The sequence below is a fragment of the Brachypodium distachyon genome, chromosome 4, assembly GCF_000005505.3.
Source record: "Brachypodium distachyon strain Bd21 chromosome 4, Brachypodium_distachyon_v3.0, whole genome shotgun sequence".
Lineage (NCBI taxonomy): Eukaryota > Viridiplantae > Streptophyta > Magnoliopsida > Poales > Poaceae > Brachypodium > Brachypodium distachyon.
In genome coordinates, this window is record NC_016134.3 from 39,462,882 (window position 1) to 39,481,706 (window position 18,825).

Below are 18,825 nucleotides of genomic sequence, written 5' to 3' on the forward strand. Positions count from 1 at the left end.
CTCGAGATACAATTGAGCGTGAAATATGGATTTATTTCGCCAAATAATTGGTTGTAGTTTTGGTTGCCTTTGAGTTAGCCCACTTCAACCAAAAAATATTAATTCGAGTTGGCTAGAGAACTTTGGCTGGTCACCATCCAAACAACTACCGAATTTTGATCAATGACCAAAAATTTGACTTGGCACACATTGACACCAAACCAAACACACCCTATAAATCTAAAGATCAATGTGAGGTACGAAAGTCCTTATTAAATCAATCACGCAAGCAATTCCAGCCTAAATTATAGGCCCTGAAAGTTTCCGTGAAGACCATATGAAGCTTATTTGTGGGTTCTGGTGGGGTGAAAATGAAAACAAGAGGATAGTACACTGAGACGCTTGGGACACCTTGACCAAATCTAAAGAAGGATTTCTCCCCACAAAAACCTGACCCTCCCAAGAAAGGTGTCGAAAACATAAGTGGATTGTCCTCATTTTTATATCGCTTAGCTTTTGGTGAACTGTTCAGGTATATGAAACTCTTCATGGTATCAGAAGCAAGAGTTATCGAGTTCGAGACCCGGCTGACACAATTAAATTTGCAACCCACTTGTCCTCCTTTCCTTTTTTTGCGAGGTACTTGTCCTCCTTTCCTTTCCCCCATCATTTGGTGAGCCAACACACAATGGCCGTATCAGAACCAAGAGGTCTAGAGTTGATGGAGAAAAGGAGGACAATTCACTTATACTTCAACAAAAGAAAACAAGGACGGTAGTTATTGCACCCAAATCCCTACGGATTTGGCGACAAAAACACAATATTGTACTGTATTTCAGCAATTCCAAACACAATGGCGAAGTGTGAAGCATTGAAACTTCTGTTACCAATTCATTCCTCGATGGCATGAAAAAAGAGGAAGACATTAGGAAGGCGGTAAGCCCGTCCCTCGACATCCTGCAGAATCCCCGTCTCTCAGCAGTATTCGACGCTATCCAAGAGCGTCTCCTCCAATTTCCTTGGTTTCCATCCCAGATTTCTCAATTTCTTCGATGAAATCGGCGTGATCCTAGTGTCATGGTCCGCGCCAACCTTGCTACAAAAGGCCAAAAAACGTTGTTCAACATGTAAATTGTAAATAAGTACAAGGCAATGAAGGCATGCTACATAAGAGGGAAGTCCCACCACATGACATAATTGTAGTCAGGGTATGTCTTTTTTAGCAACTCCAGTACAACCTTTGTGCTAATTTAGTTTGGTGCGCAGATGTACCTCCCGGACAATTCTGGTTTCTCGTATACCAGAAGCAGGGCATCGGCGACATCATGGACATCGACTATGTGCCACGACATATCGCTAATTGCATTAGGACCCCCTGTTGTCAGAGTTCCCATCAGTCAATAAGAAGCAACTACTTCTCTAAAATGTGGTTGAGAGGATCATGATATAGTAGTGCACAACAAAAGAAGCTATACATGACATTGCTATTCCCCGAAAGCTTAGATTGTGTGTTTGAACTCGCAAATCGGTTAGAACACCTTCTAACCCTAGCCCCCGCATCGCTCCCTGGGCGACACGGGTGGCGATTCCCACCCCGCACCGCCACCAAGTCCCCTCCTCCCCTTCCTCCTCCTCGCCGCCGCCGGAGGAGGCCGACGGGCAAAGCCCCCAACGGCGGACGGCGGCGGCGGGGCCTCGTTTCTGTGGTCGGGGCGCGGCTTCCGGGCTAGCCGTTCGCGGCGTGCTCCTTCCAGGCTCCATGGGCGTCCGCGGCGAGCTCTCCATGGGTGTCGTCGGGGCAAGGCTCCTGGGCTGGCCGGCGGCTTGCTCCGCGCGGATCTGGGGTCTCGCACCCCCGATCTGCTAGGGGCAGCCGGGGGGGCATGGAAGGGAGAGGCGTGGGCTTCCATGGCGACGAGGCCGCGAGGGCTGCCATGGCGAGAGCCGGCGTGGCGCGGGCTGCCTCCGAGGGCAGCGGAGGCACGGGCTGTTGTGGAGTAGTGGGGGGCAGCGAGGTGGCTGGGTTGGCCGGCAAGGTGGTTGGGGTCACGGATTTGCAGGGCGTCGTGTGGGCGTCAGATGCATGGCTACTGTTGAGGCGTTCCGGCCGGGTGGGCGTTGGGCTCTGTGGTGTGCGGCGAGCTCTGTTGTTGCCATGGAGCGGTGGTGGAGGAGGCTCTGGTGAGGCTTTCTGCTTGGGTTCATGCGTTTTTTCTCTCGTCGGTGGTGGATTGTTGGTGGCTGCAGGTGAAATCCTTGCGTCGACGATGTCGGTGCCGGCGACGACGGCGTCCCCCGACGTCATTTTCCTTCTTGAAGGCGTCGTCGCGCATCCCACAGTAACCCACCCTTAGCATTCGAGGTGTCTCCGAGCGAAAGCTCAGATCCAGTTTACTGGACCGGGCAACGGCGACGGTTTAGGACGTTGTTTTCTCCTTGGAGGCGTTGTCTTTGGAGCCCTCGTCTGACGGCGGTGAATGTGACGCGGTGAGTTGTGGATGGGCTTCACCAGAGAGTGCGGCTTCGGGTTGCACGGGCTCGCCGATACGTGAGTTGTACCTGTCGAGGTGACCTCTTCTTCGCTCCGGTCGCCGGAGAAGCCCGGCTCTACTACCTTCTTCTAGCGTTAGGAGTCGTTCCCTGTCCGGTGTCGTTGGAGCGAGTGCCGGTTCACTTTTGCGGTTGTGACTTGTTTGTCGGTTTTGCTTTGTAATGCTCGTAGTCAGGGTTTCTGTAGGGCTTTACTTGAATAAGCTGTGCGTTGTACGGTTTTCGGCTCGGTTTTCCTTATAAACGGAGTCATTCTATTCTTCTTAATGAAATGAAGGAGCACACTGTTCTCTTGACGAGGTTCCGTAAAAAAAAACTCGCAAATCGAAAATATAGCACACAATGCAAATAATAATCAACACTTTCAAACGAACTTCCTACCAAAGGGAAGCAAGTAAATTGACGTAAGATTAGTCTAATTCCATTCAAGAGCCTTCAGCAACGTAGATGGGTTCTGCAACTCATCATGCAAAAGAGCTTGAAAGGAAATTAAGTTGGTAAGTGCTTCTTAAATTTTCCCAAGCATCCACATGAAAAGAATAATGAGAAAACTGATAATTCTCCAAGTAGACAATAATAATAAATGAAAGAACAAGAATAATGAGGAAACCTTTTATAACATAGATAAGGAGTTCGCTGCTTGTATTGACAGTAGGTTGCAGTTGCGGGCCAAAAACAATACAAGGACATACTGTAACAACATGTAGCCCATTATTCTCTGCATATTCCAAAGCTGTCTCTTCAGCAACCGTCTTAGCAACAAAATACCAGAGCTGCCAGCAAAAATTGCAAATGGGTTGAACTTAGTCCTCACGTGCTGCAACCGCTTATGGTTGCTTAGAGCATGTACAATGCAAGATGTCTGGGTGGGTGCTTAGAAAAATTAACCGGTTTTTGTTAAGCACTGATGCTTATTTAGACTAAATAGATGCCTAACTTGGCACCTTCTCTATACAAATAAGCACTAGTGCTTAAAAAAATGCTTGGTTTATTTTCGTAAGCATCTGTCTTAGCACCTTGTATTGTACATGCTCTTAGTGTATCGACTTATATGTCAGAGCTGCCCATAAAACTTGCAAGGGATTGAACTTAATCATGACATGCTGCAACTATTTATAATTTATTACTCTGTTCGTACCTAAATGTTCTAATTTCGTCCTAAAGTCAAAAAAAATTAAAGTTTGGTCAAATTTATAGGAAAATCTAACAACATCTATGATTTGATAATAGTTTTATTAAATCCTGCTTGATATACTTCTTCATACGGAGTAGTATATTTGTTTATTATACAGAGTACATTTATTTATAATAAATCTTATAGAAATTGAAAAGATTTGACTTATGATGATGAAACTGATATGTCGACTAAAGTATTTAGGAACAACGGCAATAGTAATTACTGACTAATGATGATGAAACTAATATGTCTGCTAAATTATTATATGCTTAGCAAGTAAATTGGGACTGATTTTCATTGTTCTAGAAACTCATAGTTCCAACATCACTAACCTCATTGTCCATGCATATTTTCCGGTCTGACCAGCAACTCTCGTCTTTGGGTTTACCGTGAGGCCAGTTGGGGTTAAACTGAACAGCAGAAGTGGATGACACCACCACAACTTTCTGAACCTTCATAGATGAGCAAACCTGAAGAGTATTCAAGGTGCCCTTCACGGCGGGGATCATTACTTCCGTCTGCATAGGATTGAAGAACCTTTATTGTTCCCATATAGTAAGCGACACATCATTGGGATCTTCGAATTTAAACTTGGAGTGAAGAGAATATATATATATACTAGCCTCAGGGTCGACGATCTTGTCTGCCGGCACAGGGGAGGCGACATGGAAGACGCCCTCGGACCCGGCGACGACGGCGGCCAGTGCGGCGTGGTCGAGCACGTCGGCCAAGCTAGATCGTTTCTGCTTCTCGATTCTCCTCTATATCTCCGCCACAGCTGCCGGCTTGACGCTTTCCTCGACCACTTGTCGGCTTCCCTGTCCGCTCCACGGCGCATATCGACATAGGAAATGTTAGGAGCGGGAATAAACAAGGACCCCCTCCCGATGCCCGAACAAGCAAACAAGTGACAAGCTCGCCTTGAAATTAACCAGCAGGCTAGATAGGATGGATCAGGGGCAGGGTCACCACGCCGATACATCCGCCGACGACGCCGAACCCTCCGAGACCTCACCGAACGGCGGCCCTCACCACTCCTCGTCTCTCTCATACAAGTGGGCAATTGGTCGAGAGAAGAAATAGAAGGCGAAACATATTTGTACAGCTACAGGAGTTACCGCACGCAATCCATACGAACACGGGTCCGGCGACAGATACATACTTCAGCAATTCCACACACACACAATGGCCAAGGGAGAATAAGTTAAGTGAAACTGCCGTGATCGATTCATTCCTCTGCGGCATGAAAAAGGCGGAAGACATCAGGAAGGCGGTAAGACCGTCCCTCGACGTCCTGCAGAATCCCTGTCTCTCGGCAGTATTCGACGCTATCCAGGAGCGTCTCCTCCACTTCTCTGGGTTTCCAGCCCAGATTCCTCAACTTCTCCGACGACATCGGCGTGATCCTAGTGTCATGGTCCGCACCAGCCTTGCTGCAAAAGAGAAAACGTTGTTCAACAATCAACGTGTAAATAGGCCTAAAAAAAATCAACATATAAATAGGCACAAGGCAAGCCATGCTAGATAAGAGACGTCCCACCACTTGACATAATTGTAGCCAGGGTACGTCTTTTTGAGCAACTCCAGCACAGCCTTTGCCCTCATGTAGTTCGGTGCGCAGATGTATCTTCCGGACGATTCTGGTTTCTCGTATACCAGAAGCAAAGCATCGGCCACGTCACGGACATCGACTATGTGCCACAGCATATCGTTAATAGCATTAGGACCTCCTGTGGACCAAAATTCTGTTGAGAGGATGATATGGTACAGCAGTAGTACAGAAACGAAAGAAGCTATACAAGACATTGCTATTCCTCCAAAGCTTAAATTGTGTGTTTGAACTCGTGAATCGTAGCACACGTTCCAAACAAAAATCAACACTTTCAAACAAACTTCCTGCCAAAGGGAGGCTGAAGCAAGTAAATTGACATAACATTAGTCTGATTCCATTGAAGAGCCTTAAGCGTCCTAGATGTGTTATGCGATTGAGATGAGTCCACATTACCTCCTGAACAATGGAAACATGTTAGATCACACTCCTAATTCAGTTTTGACTGATCTAACTCTGGTTTTCACTCGGGGTTTTGGGGCGCCACGCTAGCCTCATCTCGATATGATGAGTCATGAAAATGTTGTTCACATTTTGTACCGAAATTAAAAAGTGCCCTGAAAAAATTGGAGGCATTACCATAAATGGTATCCTTGCTATTCTGTGAAATTTTCGGCTCACATGGACAAATGGTTTGAGAATAAACAGCTTAATCAGTTTGAATTTCAAATTTCGGACCGAGATTTGAAAGCGACCGAATTTTTTGAAATACAGCAAACCAAAAATTGGAGGCATTACCATAAAGGGTATCCTAGCTATTCTAGGAAATTTTCGGCTCACATGGACAAATGGTTCGAGAATAAACAGCTTAATCAGTTTGAATTTCAAATTTCGGACCGAGATTTGAAAGCGACCGAATTTTTTGAAATACAGCAAACCAAAAATTGGAGGCATTACCATAAATGGTATCCTTGCTATTCTGGGAAATTTTTGGCTCATATGGACAAATGGTTTGAGAATAAACAGCTTATTCAGTTTGAATTTCAAATTTTGGACCGAGATTTGAAAGCGGCCAAGTTTTTTTAAATACAACAAACTAAAAATGGTATCCTTACTATTGTGGGAAATTTTCAGCTCAGTTTGACAAATGGTCTGAGAATAAACAGACTATAAAGTTTGCATTTCAAATTTTGGACTGAAATTTGAAAGTGCCCAAGAAAATTTACAGAAAACAAAAAATGGTATCCTTAATATTCTGGGAAATTTTCAGCTCATTTGGAGAAACGGTTTGAGAATAAACAAGTTATTAAGTTAGAACCTAAAAAATTTGGGTCAAAAACAGATCGGGTGAGATGAGGTGGGATCGGATGGCGTGGAGTGATGTGGCAGCACAAAGTCCTAACCTAGAGTCAAAACCAGAGTTAGATCAGTCAAAAAGGGATTAGTGGTGTAATCTAAGTTGTTTCATAGTTTAGTACGGGTTTTAACAGGGGCGGGCCTACGGCCCATGCTACCCGGGCTGTAGCACGGGTGCAGTCCATATAGTGGATATAGGATATATGACTTTTTTAGCCCATGTAATTGGTTAGCCCCTCTATCGGCCCAGCAAAGCACCCCATTCAGCCCAACATGTCCACACCGCACACGACAGCCCAGGTGTCGCTCGATGCGCCTGATCGATCAACTAGCACGACTCTTCGTCTGCCCTAGGCAATTCCCAAATTTCCAGGTATAGTACTGTAAAAGAAATCAAAGCCGCCCCAACCCCCAAGTCCCCCAACCCTAGTCTCCCAAAATCGATCCCTAGCCAACTGGCCTGCCACCCAGCGCGATCTGCACCCGGTGGCAGTCTGAAACTCAAGTCAACTGTCCAAGCCGTAGCACGAGCGAACGGCACGGCAGCTAGCGCTACAGGTTTGTGTTTCTTCTTGCATTAGAACTTTTGATGGCTAGATTTTTTTTAAAAAAGAAGAACTTTTGATTGACTCAAGATCCGTCATCGGTGGTTGTTGTTTGTTGAGGTCCAACTAGATTATGATATTGGGATGATCCGGGGCTTCGAAAGCCAATTGAAGATTTTGATCCTGAAATTAGAGATGAAGCTAGGAGTGCCGGATCAATCCACTGCTTCCCTAATTGGTATTTATCTAAAAGGAATGCATTTTCATGTCCTTAGATTATCTTTTATGGTTGTAGAGACGTTGAAGTATTTGGTACGTTGATTAAGTACTTTTACTTCGTACTCCTTAGCGTACAATTTTATTATCATCTAGCAAAATTTTGAGTGTACCATAAGTTTAGCCCCCTCTTTTGTTCGTTCCTGGGGCTGCCACTGGTTTTAACCAACTTGGTGTTAGAGGGTTAGTTTCGGGGTGGGGGTAATGTGAACTTATCTCTATGCGAAATTCATGCAAAAGAACTTGAAAGGAAATTAAGTTGGTAAGTGGCTATTAAATTTTCCCAGACATCGACATGAAAAGAATCGTGAGAAAACTGATAATCCTCGAAATAGACAAGAATTAATGAAAGAACATGTATAATGAAGGAACCTTTTATAACATAGATGAGGAGTTCGCTGCTTGCATTGACAATAGGTTGCAGTTGTGGGCCAAAAACAATACAAGGACATACTGTAACAACATGCAGCCCATTTTTCTCTGCATATTCCAAGGCTGTCTCTTCAGCAACAGTCTTAGAAACGGAATACCAGAGCTGCCAGCAGAAATTAAATTATATGCTTAGCTTCAGCAAGTAAATGGCGGCTGATTTTCATTGTTCTAGCAACTCACGGTTCCAACATTACTAACCTCATTCTCCATGCATATTTTCCAGTCTGACCAGCAACTCTCGTCTTTGGGTCTACCCTGAGGCCAGTTGGGGTTAAAATGGACAGCAGCAGTGGATGACACCACCACAACTTTCTGAACCTTCATAGATGAGCAGACCCGAAGAACATTCAAGGTGCCTTCCACGGCGGGGGCCATTACTTGTGTCTGCATCGTCATATTTGGCATAGGATTAGTGATGATAAAGCATGCATAAGGATTTTTGCTGTCCAAATAGTAAGCATGCAAGACATCAACGAGATTTTCCAATTCCAAATTAAACTTCGAACACATACCAATGCAATAGGTGAGCAACAGAATAGATAACAAACACTTGCCTCAGGATTGACGATTTTGTCTGCGGGCACGGGGGAGGCGACATGGAAGACGCCCTCGCACCCGGCGACGGCGGCGGCCAGCGCGGCGTGGTCGAGCACGTCGGCCTTGAACAGCCGCAGGTTCGCCGCCGCCCCGTCCAGCCGCATCAGATGCGCGTTCTTCGGATCGCCTGAAACAAACAAGACATCAGCCACATCACAGCAGCCCGACATTGACCGGCGAAGCAGGCCAAGCAGGGCAGCTAGATGAGATGAGTTGCGACGCGTTCACGCGTATACGTACATGGGTGGCGGAGCGTGGCGTGGACGGCGTAGCCCCGGGAGAGGAGCAGCTTGACGAGCCACGACGCGATGTACCCGCCGCCTCCGGTCACGCACACCCGCGGCGGCGGCATCCTCGTCGCCTACGCCGCTGGCTCCCTAGCTGCTGCGCCGTCGGCCAAGCTCGGTCGTCCCTGCCACTCGATTCTACGCTATATCTCTGCCAATAAGGACGTTCTTTGGATGCAGAGGCCGGGGATATCCCCTTTTCGAAAGAAAAAAGAAATAAGGACGTTCTTTCGCGTGCAGCGCTTGCGGCTGGCGGCGCGCCGCTGGGATCGGCACCCCTGGACCCTAGCCACAGCTTTGTCGCTTTGGCATTTTCTTGCCGCCAGCCGGTACACTCCACGGCGGCACGGCGCATATCGACAGACGACATGGAAAGTACTAGGAGCTGGAATAGACAAGAATCCTCCCGAGCAAGCAAACAAGCTAGGGACAAAGCAAGCGAGTAGTAAAAATGTAAAATGCGATTCAGCGACAGAGACGTTGAAGCAACACATCTAAACACCTTCCATTATGTGAAGGCAAAAAAAGTGCATCTGCATCTGAATTTGACCTGGGAGTAAATTCGCTTTGAATCAGAAACTGTGTGACACTTTGAATCAAAATCCGGTTCAAAGTGCCCAAAAAATATCCGGTTCAAAATGTCGTGACAACGTCTCAGGTATATAGTTCGAAATAGAATTTGCTCTTTATTTTGCAAGCGAAATGGGGGAAATAACAATGGCGCCGCCGTATCTCTGCAGGTTCGTTCAATCCACCAACGGTGGCAAACGGTAGAAGAAGGGAAGCCGGCAAGGTTCGTCTTCTGAAACCCGAAGAAGGCCCGCTTTTTCATACGACTCGACGCTATCTGCGAGCATCTCCTCCAGCTTCCTTGGTTTCCACCCCAGTTTCTTCAGCTTATCCGAATTCAATGCACCTCTATAATCCACGTCAGCCATCCTGATAAGACAACAAAAGGTGGTTCAAACCCTCCGACAAAATCAACAGAGAATTGCCAATTTCAAAGCCAACCCCACTGAAAATCAACGGCCCGGAAAAGTTGATCTTTTATCCAACTAAAATCAGGCTCTTACTTTGAGTTTGTTCGCTTTACTTCAGAACTTCGCGTGCCTTCTTGTTAGCATTTGCGGCAAGTGTGTGCTGAACTACGTGTGGGGTGAACCTTGTTCCGTTATCCTTGATAATGGAATAGATCCGGCCATAAGGTCGTTTGGAAAAAAAAATCCAGCTAAAATCAGGTAGTTCTAGTGCTGTACATTTCTATAATCGTGTCAATAGTAGTTGTAAAAAAACATGCAACTCTAAATCTCATAACGTACGACTTTGTCGACTTACAAATAACAGTATCTCTGTCGCTCCGTGGCCATACAAACAGCAAATCCGAAATCATAAGCACAACCTTATTTATTTTTATTTTTTTGAAAGGTCCAGCAACTGCTGGCTTTCCATATATTAGCAGGTAGAAAGATTTACAAGAGACTGCACTAGGCAGAAAGGAGAAAAAAGAGAAGAAATAAGAGAAAGAAAGGGGGGTTGGAAACTAAGAGAGATCAAGGGGGCTCCCACAGAAGCTTTCTGAGAGCTTTCGCTCCAGCAAACGCCCATGCTTGGGCTTCGTCTTTGATGAAGCAGGAGAGCTGGCCGATTGAAAGAGCCTTGTCTTGGAAAATCCAGGAGTTTCGCTCACGCCAAACGGAGTGGCAAACTAGGATGAACAGGGAGCAGATTCCCTTCATGTGCTCGGGGGGACACACCTCCATAAGGTGCTCGCGGAAGGAATTGATGGAGGCCGCCTCGCGGATGGCCACGGCGATGCTGCCGCAGTTGTTCCAGAGAGCCACGGAGCACCAGAGCTGGCTGGAGAAGGGGCACTCGATGAAGAGATGCAGGGAGGTCTCAAGGTTGCGACGGCACAAGGGGCAGAAGTAGCAATTGGGCCATCCTCGGCGTTGCAGCCTGTCGGCGCACCACAGACGATCTTGAAGCATGAGCCAGGCAAAGAACTTGGAGTTCGGCGGGGCCCAAACGCGCCAGACGGCCTTCGGCATGGGAGAGGACAGCCGGCCTAAGAAGTGAAGCATGTAGGCAGACCGGGTCGAGTAGGAGCCGTCGGAGGTCATCGTCCAGATGATGGAGTCGGGGATCCCCGGGCGCAGGAGGATAGTAGCCGTCACGCGCCAGGCGTGGATGAACTCATGAAGGAGCGGCTGGGAGAGGTTATGGCACACGTCGCGGGTCCAGCGATGCTCGGTAATGGCGTCGGCAACCGTGCGATTCTTGCGACGGGAGTGGGCAAGCAGCAGAGGGAAGACGGCACGAGGCGCACGGCCGTCGAGCCAGCTAGAGCTCCAGTAGCTCGCCGTTCTGCCGTCGCCGACGGTAACGCGGGTGGCTGCCGCAAAGAGGTCGCGGTCGATGTCATCGCAAGGGGTGGGCGTGCCGACCCAGGGTCTGTCGGGCGCGTGCCATTCAAACAAGAGCCAACGAACCCGCAGCGCACGCCCGAAGGCATCAAGGTTTGCCAGGCCGAGCCCACCATGCTCTGGCGGAGAACAGACCTTGGTCCAACTAATCTTGCACTTGCCGCCGGCCTCATCATTGTCGCCGATGCCCCAGAGAAAGCGACGTCTGATTTTGTTGAAGGAGGAGAGGAAGGACTTGGGAAGCTTGAGTGCAGTCATGGCGAAAGTGGGGAGAGCGCTAAGCACAACCTTATGGCATGTCGTTAAGAGGATGACACTTACTTGTCTGCATAGCTGTAGTTAGGGTACATCCTCTTCATAATCTCCAGCAGATCCTTCACGTCGACTTGGTCTAGTGAGCATATGTATCTCTCAGGTGACCCCGACTTCTCGTACAACAGGAGTAACGCGTCGGCAACGTCGCGGACGTCTACTAGGGGCCATAACTTGTTGTTCATCGTGTCAGGACCCCCTGCATCACACAACAAAACGGGATTACAGCGCGATAAACAAGCAGATCACATGCTTATATCCTGCAGGTGATCAGTACCCAGAAAGATAGATACTGTAGAAATTCTGTAGAAACATATGGCATGCATTGCACTCAGGAGAGCCAGGAGTGAAACCTTTGATGATGTAGAGGAGGACCTTGCTGCTAGTGTTGAGCACCACATGCTGCAACAGAGGGCCAAAAATCAGACCAGGGCAAAATGTGACGACGCGCAATCCTGTCTTCTCCCCGTGTTCGAGGGCGATCTCTTCAGATTCTGTCTTGGCAAGAGAATACCAGTTCTGCAAACACAAACAGGTAACATATATGTAGACGTCGTTAAGTTCATCCTCGACTTCAGCAATTATATTTCCCTGACGAGAATTCGCTAAAGCTGAAGGTGTTACTAGTTTAACATTTTCATGGTAGATCTGAATCTGTTTGCAAATTGGTGCATGTTTTAACCAGCATTACAGAGTGCTCACCTCATTTTCCTTGCAGAGCTCTTTGTCTGTCCAGCAGCTCTCGTCTTTGAGCTTATCTTGGGGCCAATCTGGGTTGAAGCAAACAGAAGCCGCGGACGAGACCAGAACCAGTTTCTGAACTTCCGTAGCTGTGCAAGCCTCGAGTACATTCTTGGTTCCCTTGACAGTAGGATCCATCATCTCTTTCTGCACGTACAAATGCGTGCAGCACGGGGTCAGTAACAGCAGAACCGGTCATCTTTTTCGCGAAAAATACACCGCAAAGTACTCAAATAAGAAAAGAAAAAACAGTATATTTTTTCTATGAGGAAAATATCCAGTTCTGATAAGAAATGCATCTTGATATCTGCGAGTAGTGGCAGTTTAGCACTCATAATCCAGCTACGAGATCATCTAAAAAAATATTCCTCCCCTCGCGCACTGCATCCATCCCAGAAATTCTTTTCCTAGATTTTTTTACAGATTTGCTTGAGTTAGGACTTGGTTATTTAGACGTTACAACTAGCATTTGCACTCTCATTACTATGTGGAAGGTAGAACTAGATCTCACTTACATCACTCTAATAAAAAAAGAGAGCTACATTTGCAATACAAAGGATAAGCTATATATATATCAGGGCTCAAGGGAATATCAACTTGCCTCGGGGTCAACCATCTTGCCTTCCGGCACCGGCGAGGCGACATGGAAGACGCCCTGGCAGCCGGCGAACGCGGCCACCACGGAGCCGTAGTCGAGCATGTCCGCCTTGAACAGCCGCAGGTTCTCCGAGGCCCCGTCCAGCTGCTCCAGGCACGCGTTCTTTGGGTCACCTGGATGGAGAAAGGAGAAGACGAAGATGAAACAAAGATGCGGAAGCAAGCAGAAAGAAAGCATAAAAGTGAGCTTGCTGCCGAGCGTACATACATGGGTCGCGAACGGTGGCGTGCACGGCATAGCCGCGGGAGAGGAGCAGCTTGACGAGCCACGACGCGACGTAGCTGCCGCCTCCGGTGACGCACGCGCGCCGCGGCGACGCCATGGGAGCTCAGGAGCTGAGAGTTCAGAGAAGGGAGACGAGGAGAGCTAACTGAGACGTCCGTGACAGACAGTACGTCCTCGTTGATTAACTATAATCGGGATCGAGATCGCCACGCTAAACTAAAATTAAACTAAGCTGATATAGATAAACTAATCGCAATTATTAGGAGTGGTACCAAGCGGACTGCAACATGCAGGGATTGACCATCCTAGGTAAAGACTGGTTGATTTATAATGCTTTCAATCACAGGACTGGCCGAAGCGCGATGCCGGAATGCTATGGCTGTTCAATTTCAGAGACAACTTGCAACGGCGAGCTGACTGATGACTGATGACGCCTGGAGATGCCAGTAAGCTTATGGAATCCGCCCTTTTGACGAAAATGAGCACCAGATGCACAGTTTATTCTAATGGAACAGCCTCAGCGTGCTATTTATTGCGGAAGGAGGCAGAAAAGATATAGACTGAAGGGCTCATGACAAACAGAAAAATGAAAAGATTATAAGACTTTTGTTTTAGATGGTCAGGGAGGAGAGACCTCTCCGGCTCCATTTCTAATTGAAAAATGAAACCAAACAGTATTACAAACCTCGGTTCCAGACAGACTTTGGAGAATTGGATTGGAGGCCAGGATTAGAAAGCTAACTACCGGACATCATTCAGACCCCAAAGCACGCAGCCCAGCTTTTCATGCCTTTGCCCACAGAACCGCTAATGATCGCGGCCATGCCGCTCGCCCGAGCTTGTACAATGCAAAGCTGCCGCTTCTGTTCTCCATGGCTGGAACGGAAGAGCTGAGGAGCTGGGGCATGGTGCCTTGTTATTATTGCGATTTTGCGAGACTGAAAGGTGATATTACACGACTTACAAGCGTCTCGTGGCAGTTGACTCACTGATCACCAGCCAGACGGAAGAGATGGGGAAGCCGGCAGGGATACCCAGCTGAATCCTGCAGAACACCTGCCTTCTCATAGCATTCAACACTATCTGAGAGTGTCTCCTCCAGCTCCCGTGGTTCCCAACCCAGATCCCTCAGCTTCTGGGATGTTATCGGTGCTTTACGATCCACGTCAATGATGCTGCAAAAGCAGAAGGATGTCTTTAAATCATGTAAAGCCTAGAGGACCAATACGCAATCGAACTTCCAGGACAGCAGAGATTAAGAAACCTACTTATTCACATAGTTGTACCCTGGGTACATCTTCTTCAGCAAGTCCACCAAATCCTTCGTGCAGATGCTATTCGGCGCGCAAATGTATCTCCCAGATGATTCCGCCTTCTCATACACCAGAAGCAAGGCGTTAGCCACATCACGCACGTCTACCATGTGCCACAGTTTGTTGCTCATGATGTCAGGACCTCCTGTAAGCCAATGTCACGATTATTGGAGTTGTAGTACAGTCAGGCAAAAAAACTGTACCCAGCAGTAACATGTCGTAGTGTGCAACAGCAGGAAGAACACAGCAGAGCAGTCATTTGTTTCAGGACTACTCAGTTTTCAAAAGCTTTGGTAAAAGAGTGAATGTGTTGCTTCCAAGACCTAATGATTCTAGCACAGAATTTGGTATGTGTGATTCTGTCCATTGTCATTCATATTCGTGTGTGCACAGTATGAACAATAAGTGAGTCATCAACTGTTGGATCGCATGCTAGATAGTAAAGGAGCAGCCTATGCCTTATGGATGAATGTTCCCATCTCACAGCTGTAGAGCTATCTTTGAAAAAGAATATAAAGGACAAAAATGAGACAGGAAAGGAAACTAGCTATCATCTGCAAACAACATATTCCAGATAATGATCGGTATCAAATTATTTTAACTTCTCCACCAATCGAAACTGAAGCAGATCCATATCTAACAGGAAATATCAATGTAACCCCGTCTATATCTAAGAGCAGGAACTATTTATGATCCCATTTATTTATATCTGATCCCATTTAGAAATCTTGGGACAAGAATGCATTCCCCAAATGACAGATAGGGTTGGATTAAAACACAACTTTGACTAGTAGTTACTTGTCAGGGTGCAAACCAACTTGCTCGGTCAAACATGATATCTGTGTGAAGTGAAAATTCCTGTTATAGAAGAGAACAAATAGAGGCAGACTGTATTACTGTACCTTTTATCACATAGATTAAAAATTTGCTGCTGGTATTCACCGTAGGCTGCAAAAATGGGCCAAAAACCAAAGTGGGGCAAAGTGTAACAACATTCAATCCATTTTTCTGTGCATATTCGAAGGATGCATGTTCAGCCACAATCTTGGCAACAGAATACCAGTCCTGTAAGCACAGAGCAGTAAAGGTCTCAATTTAATCCTCAATCGTGGAAACTATCACTAAGAAGACTTTCTTTTGTTAAAGGATATGCACCACGACATCCCTTTTTAAAAGAGATATCACAACAAGGAACCAGACAAAGTGTATAAAAAGATAGTTATGTCCCCGCGCCGCCTGTGTACTTTCATAATTTGATGTATATTTAGTGCTCTGGAAATTTTGGAAATTTGTTGCGCTAAATTGCAGTTCTAACCTCGTTCTCTTTGCAGAACTCAATATCTGACCAGCAACTCTCATCTTTGAGTCTATCTTGAGGCCAATTCGGATTAAAATCAACAGCAGCAGTGGAGGACAAGACAATAACTTTCTGAACCTTCGCAGCCAAGCAAACCTTTAGCACATTTGAAGTGCCTTTCACTGCAGGAGCCATTACCTCAGCCTGCATGGTTGCATTTAGAATGTGGTGAGTAAATCACTAGTGTTTCTGTACTGCTCAAGATTTGCAATGCCAATAAGAAATGCATCCTGACAGCTAGCATTTCTAACACTTAGGTAATCTAAAAAATCTACTTTGCATTGCACTTGTTACTGCCCAATGCAGGTTGTGCAAGTTTCCTCCAGGAGATAGTACTGCAAATATGCATTGCAATGCGCCTAGTTTTGCAAGCAGAGGAAGTTGTCAATTGAAGCCATTACACTAAAACTAGAGCATAAATAAAAACATTAACCAAATTATAGGGGATTAAAAGAGCATTAAGTGACAAGCAACTTTAGAGCAACATGTGCCGATAGGATAATTCACAATCCTGGTTCACTATCCATATAAGATTAGTATTGTAATACCAAATTATGCAGCTACAGTATCAGATGAGCCGAGACAATGAAGCATTAATTGGGAAAACACTTGCCTGAGGATCAATAATCCTATCTTCAGGCACTGGTGTGGCGAGATGAAAGACCCCCTCACACCCCTCAATCGCACGTGCTAGCGTCTCGCAGTCGAGCACGTCGGCCTTGAACAGGTGCAGATTCTCTGGGGCCTTGTCCAGCTGCTTGAGGTGGGCATTCTTGGAATCACCTAAAGGAGCATTCACACATAATTAGAACACTATACAGTACACATCTTAACAACTTATCCGCGGAAGAAGCACTTCGTTTTCTTGCACAGCTCAGCGATTCGTGCGGTCCACCTAATGAGATCGATTTCAGGTACGATTGCAAAGCAAATCACATCTGGATACGGAACTCCGAATCAGGTGCCTCCGTACATGGGTCGCGGACGGTGGCGTGGACGGCGTAACCGCGGGACAGCAGCAGCTTGACGAGCCACGAGGCTATGAACCCGCCGCCGCCGGTCACGCAGACGCGCTGCGGCGGTGCCATCTCCCCTCCTCCTCCTCCTCCTTCTCCTCCTGTAGGCCCTCTGCCACAAGTTCCACCACGGCCTACCGCTTTGTGTACCGCGCAGTGAGATTGCCGAGATGTGCAGATAATGGATTAAGTAATCTAAAATTGGAAGTAGCATCCAAGGCACAAACTGGCTAAAGAAAATCCACATACAACCAAAGGGATTTTTTTCATTCATCTGGGCCAGTGCAGAAAGGAATAAAAACACGTGGAGCGGTGGAGCAGACACGCACCTCGCACTCGCAACCACCAATTTCCCACGCCGGGCCTGCGGGTTTCTCGGGGCTATGAACGCCATCTCCGGCTATCGGAAATTTGTGGCAGCGCCACCACTGATCGGGCATCCGTGGCTGCGTGTGGGCATGAGGACATGAGGTGCGGCGGCGCGTCGAGAGGGAGGTGACTGTTGCAGGCTTGGTTGGGGACTTGGGGGTGGCCGTGGAGTGTGAAGTGTGGTGAACTACGCGCCGCTTGGTGTTTTCAGCCCAGTAGAACCCACGACCCAATATTTCTCTGCCAGTTCTCAGAAAAAGCCTGCTGGTGGAAACAAAGCGGGAAGCTTGTTCAAGCAGAACCTTCCAATCTTGCTGAGAGAAACCCTGTCTGCTGTCGTTTTCGAAGAAATTTCAATCTGCAGCGGTTCCCTCATGTCTCACGGACGATCTAGCCTTAAGAGATGAGGGAAACCACGGATCAACATCTGACATCAGGTTTTGCTACACTTTTTTGTTAGGTTATTGTGTGCTTCTCGGTAGCGTCTTGGCGATGGAGACGCCGTTGTCTAGAAGATTGGTGTCCTGCCTCCTTCATCGTCCTGGTCACGCGTTGCAACCTATGTCATGGAGTCAGTAGTTCTCACGACACGTCTTTTCGGGTTGCTGGTCTTTTTCCTTGTGGATTCATCGACGGAAAAACAGTCTTACAACTTGTCTTGCAAAAGTATTACCCCGGCCATGATACGTTCAATGATCTTAAGTTCTCACCGTTTGAGGTGGGCGGCTCATGCGGCTTTTCAAAACCTCTAAGATTAGTTCAGCTTATGCAAGCATGATATTTTGCAATTTTGTCTACGAATACGTGGAGAAGTATCAAGATGCTAAGTATGGATACTTCGAAGGACTACAATGAAGCTTTTAATTTTGTTGAGTATCTTTGTTATTTGTGTTCGTTCGTGTATCGATCTTTTATACTTTGTCGCTTGAATCAATAAAGCCTTGCTCTAAAAAAAACAGAACCGGGCATTGACACATTGTACAATGTTTCTCTGCCACTTTTCCTCTCCACGTATCCTGTGGTGCAGATTTGAGTTTTTGTTCTGAAACAAGAGTCGTCGTGTTGCACCGTTTTCAGATGCATGCTCCACGGACAAATTACGGCACGGCTAACACGGTACTCCGATCAGGACGGACGTACTTGCCACGCGCGCGGGCCGGGGATTGACTTGGACAAGGCACGAGCAAATTAAGTTGCCAACGTGCTGTAGGAGCCTGCATGCGAATTGAAGTCGTTGGTTAGTCCGGTCACCCTCGAACGTACGTGACGCGCACAAGTTTTTCGATGCTCGAACGCGTTGTGAAAAAGATGCATGTGATTGCCAGGAGTATGTTGTCGCTACTCGATCAGCCTAGTACACCGCGCATGCGCTTTAACAGTGTAGGTCATGTTAGATGGAGATGCCCTTACAGCCGTCACAAAGTTAACCAATTGTACCTTTGTTATCAAGAATCGCACGCGATCGGGATAGCTAGGAATGGAAGCAGCATGGGCGGAAATTAACCATTATTTTCGTGCACCAGATGTCGCTGTTGAGTGTTGACTTGCAGCGCGCGTACACACGTGCTCCTTCCTCCGCTTTTTCGTGTTCGTCTGTTTTGTGCACGTACGTACGTGCTGCTAAAAACAAATGCCTAGGAGGAGTACTTGTTTGCGTGCCAGC

The 18,825-nt window shown here is 47.1% G+C and overlaps 4 protein-coding genes across 6 annotated transcripts; all 4 read right to left on the reverse strand.

Annotated features, from left to right (window-relative positions):
• Positions 1-941: 941 nt before the first annotated feature.
• On the reverse strand, positions 942-4,634 carry LOC100826110 (cinnamoyl-CoA reductase 1-like). Its single transcript, XM_024463069.1, has 5 exons — positions 4,330-4,634; positions 4,039-4,224; positions 3,140-3,302; positions 1,165-1,354; positions 942-1,075 (listed from the first exon to the last, which is right to left on the reverse strand). Exons 2-4 carry the CDS (start codon positions 4,213-4,215, stop codon positions 1,230-1,232), a joined length of 465 nt encoding a protein of 154 aa, XP_024318837.1. The 5' UTR covers positions 4,216-4,224; positions 4,330-4,634; the 3' UTR covers positions 942-1,075; positions 1,165-1,229.
• Positions 4,635-4,776: 142 nt separating this feature from the next.
• Positions 4,777-8,992, reverse strand: LOC106865458 (cinnamoyl-CoA reductase 2). Its single transcript, XM_014903318.2, has 6 exons — positions 8,702-8,992; positions 8,419-8,588; positions 8,063-8,248; positions 7,805-7,967; positions 5,247-5,436; positions 4,777-5,139 (listed from the first exon to the last, which is right to left on the reverse strand). Exons 1-6 carry the CDS (start codon positions 8,811-8,813, stop codon positions 4,935-4,937), a joined length of 1,026 nt encoding a protein of 341 aa, XP_014758804.1. The 5' UTR covers positions 8,814-8,992; the 3' UTR covers positions 4,777-4,934.
• A 296-nt stretch (positions 8,993-9,288) lies between these two features.
• On the reverse strand, positions 9,289-14,209 carry LOC100827425 (cinnamoyl-CoA reductase 2-like). The gene is made up of 7 exons (XM_003578290.4): positions 14,072-14,209; positions 13,090-13,217; positions 12,826-12,995; positions 12,186-12,371; positions 11,837-12,002; positions 11,493-11,682; positions 9,289-9,687 (listed from the first exon to the last, which is right to left on the reverse strand). Exons 2-7 carry the CDS (start codon positions 13,202-13,204, stop codon positions 9,495-9,497), a joined length of 1,020 nt encoding a protein of 339 aa, XP_003578338.1. The 5' UTR covers positions 13,205-13,217; positions 14,072-14,209; the 3' UTR covers positions 9,289-9,494.
• Positions 13,118-17,039, reverse strand: LOC100827933 (cinnamoyl-CoA reductase 2-like). Of its 3 annotated transcripts, none has more exons than XM_024463068.1 (7): positions 16,751-17,039; positions 16,391-16,560; positions 15,736-15,921; positions 15,323-15,485; positions 14,376-14,565; positions 14,072-14,282; positions 13,118-13,217 (listed from the first exon to the last, which is right to left on the reverse strand). In XM_024463068.1, exons 1-6 carry the CDS (start codon positions 16,863-16,865, stop codon positions 14,093-14,095), a joined length of 1,014 nt encoding a protein of 337 aa, XP_024318836.1. In that variant the 5' UTR covers positions 16,866-17,039; the 3' UTR covers positions 13,118-13,217; positions 14,072-14,092. The 3 variants fall into 3 exon arrangements, with proteins under 3 accessions (XP_024318836.1, XP_024318835.1, XP_024318834.1); XM_024463067.1 differs by lacking the exon at positions 13,118-13,217 and adding an exon at positions 13,677-14,005 and having other exon boundaries at positions 16,751-17,038; XM_024463066.1 differs by lacking the exon at positions 13,118-13,217 and having other exon boundaries at positions 13,677-14,282; positions 16,751-17,038.
• Between the last annotated feature and the right edge of the window lie 1,786 nt (positions 17,040-18,825).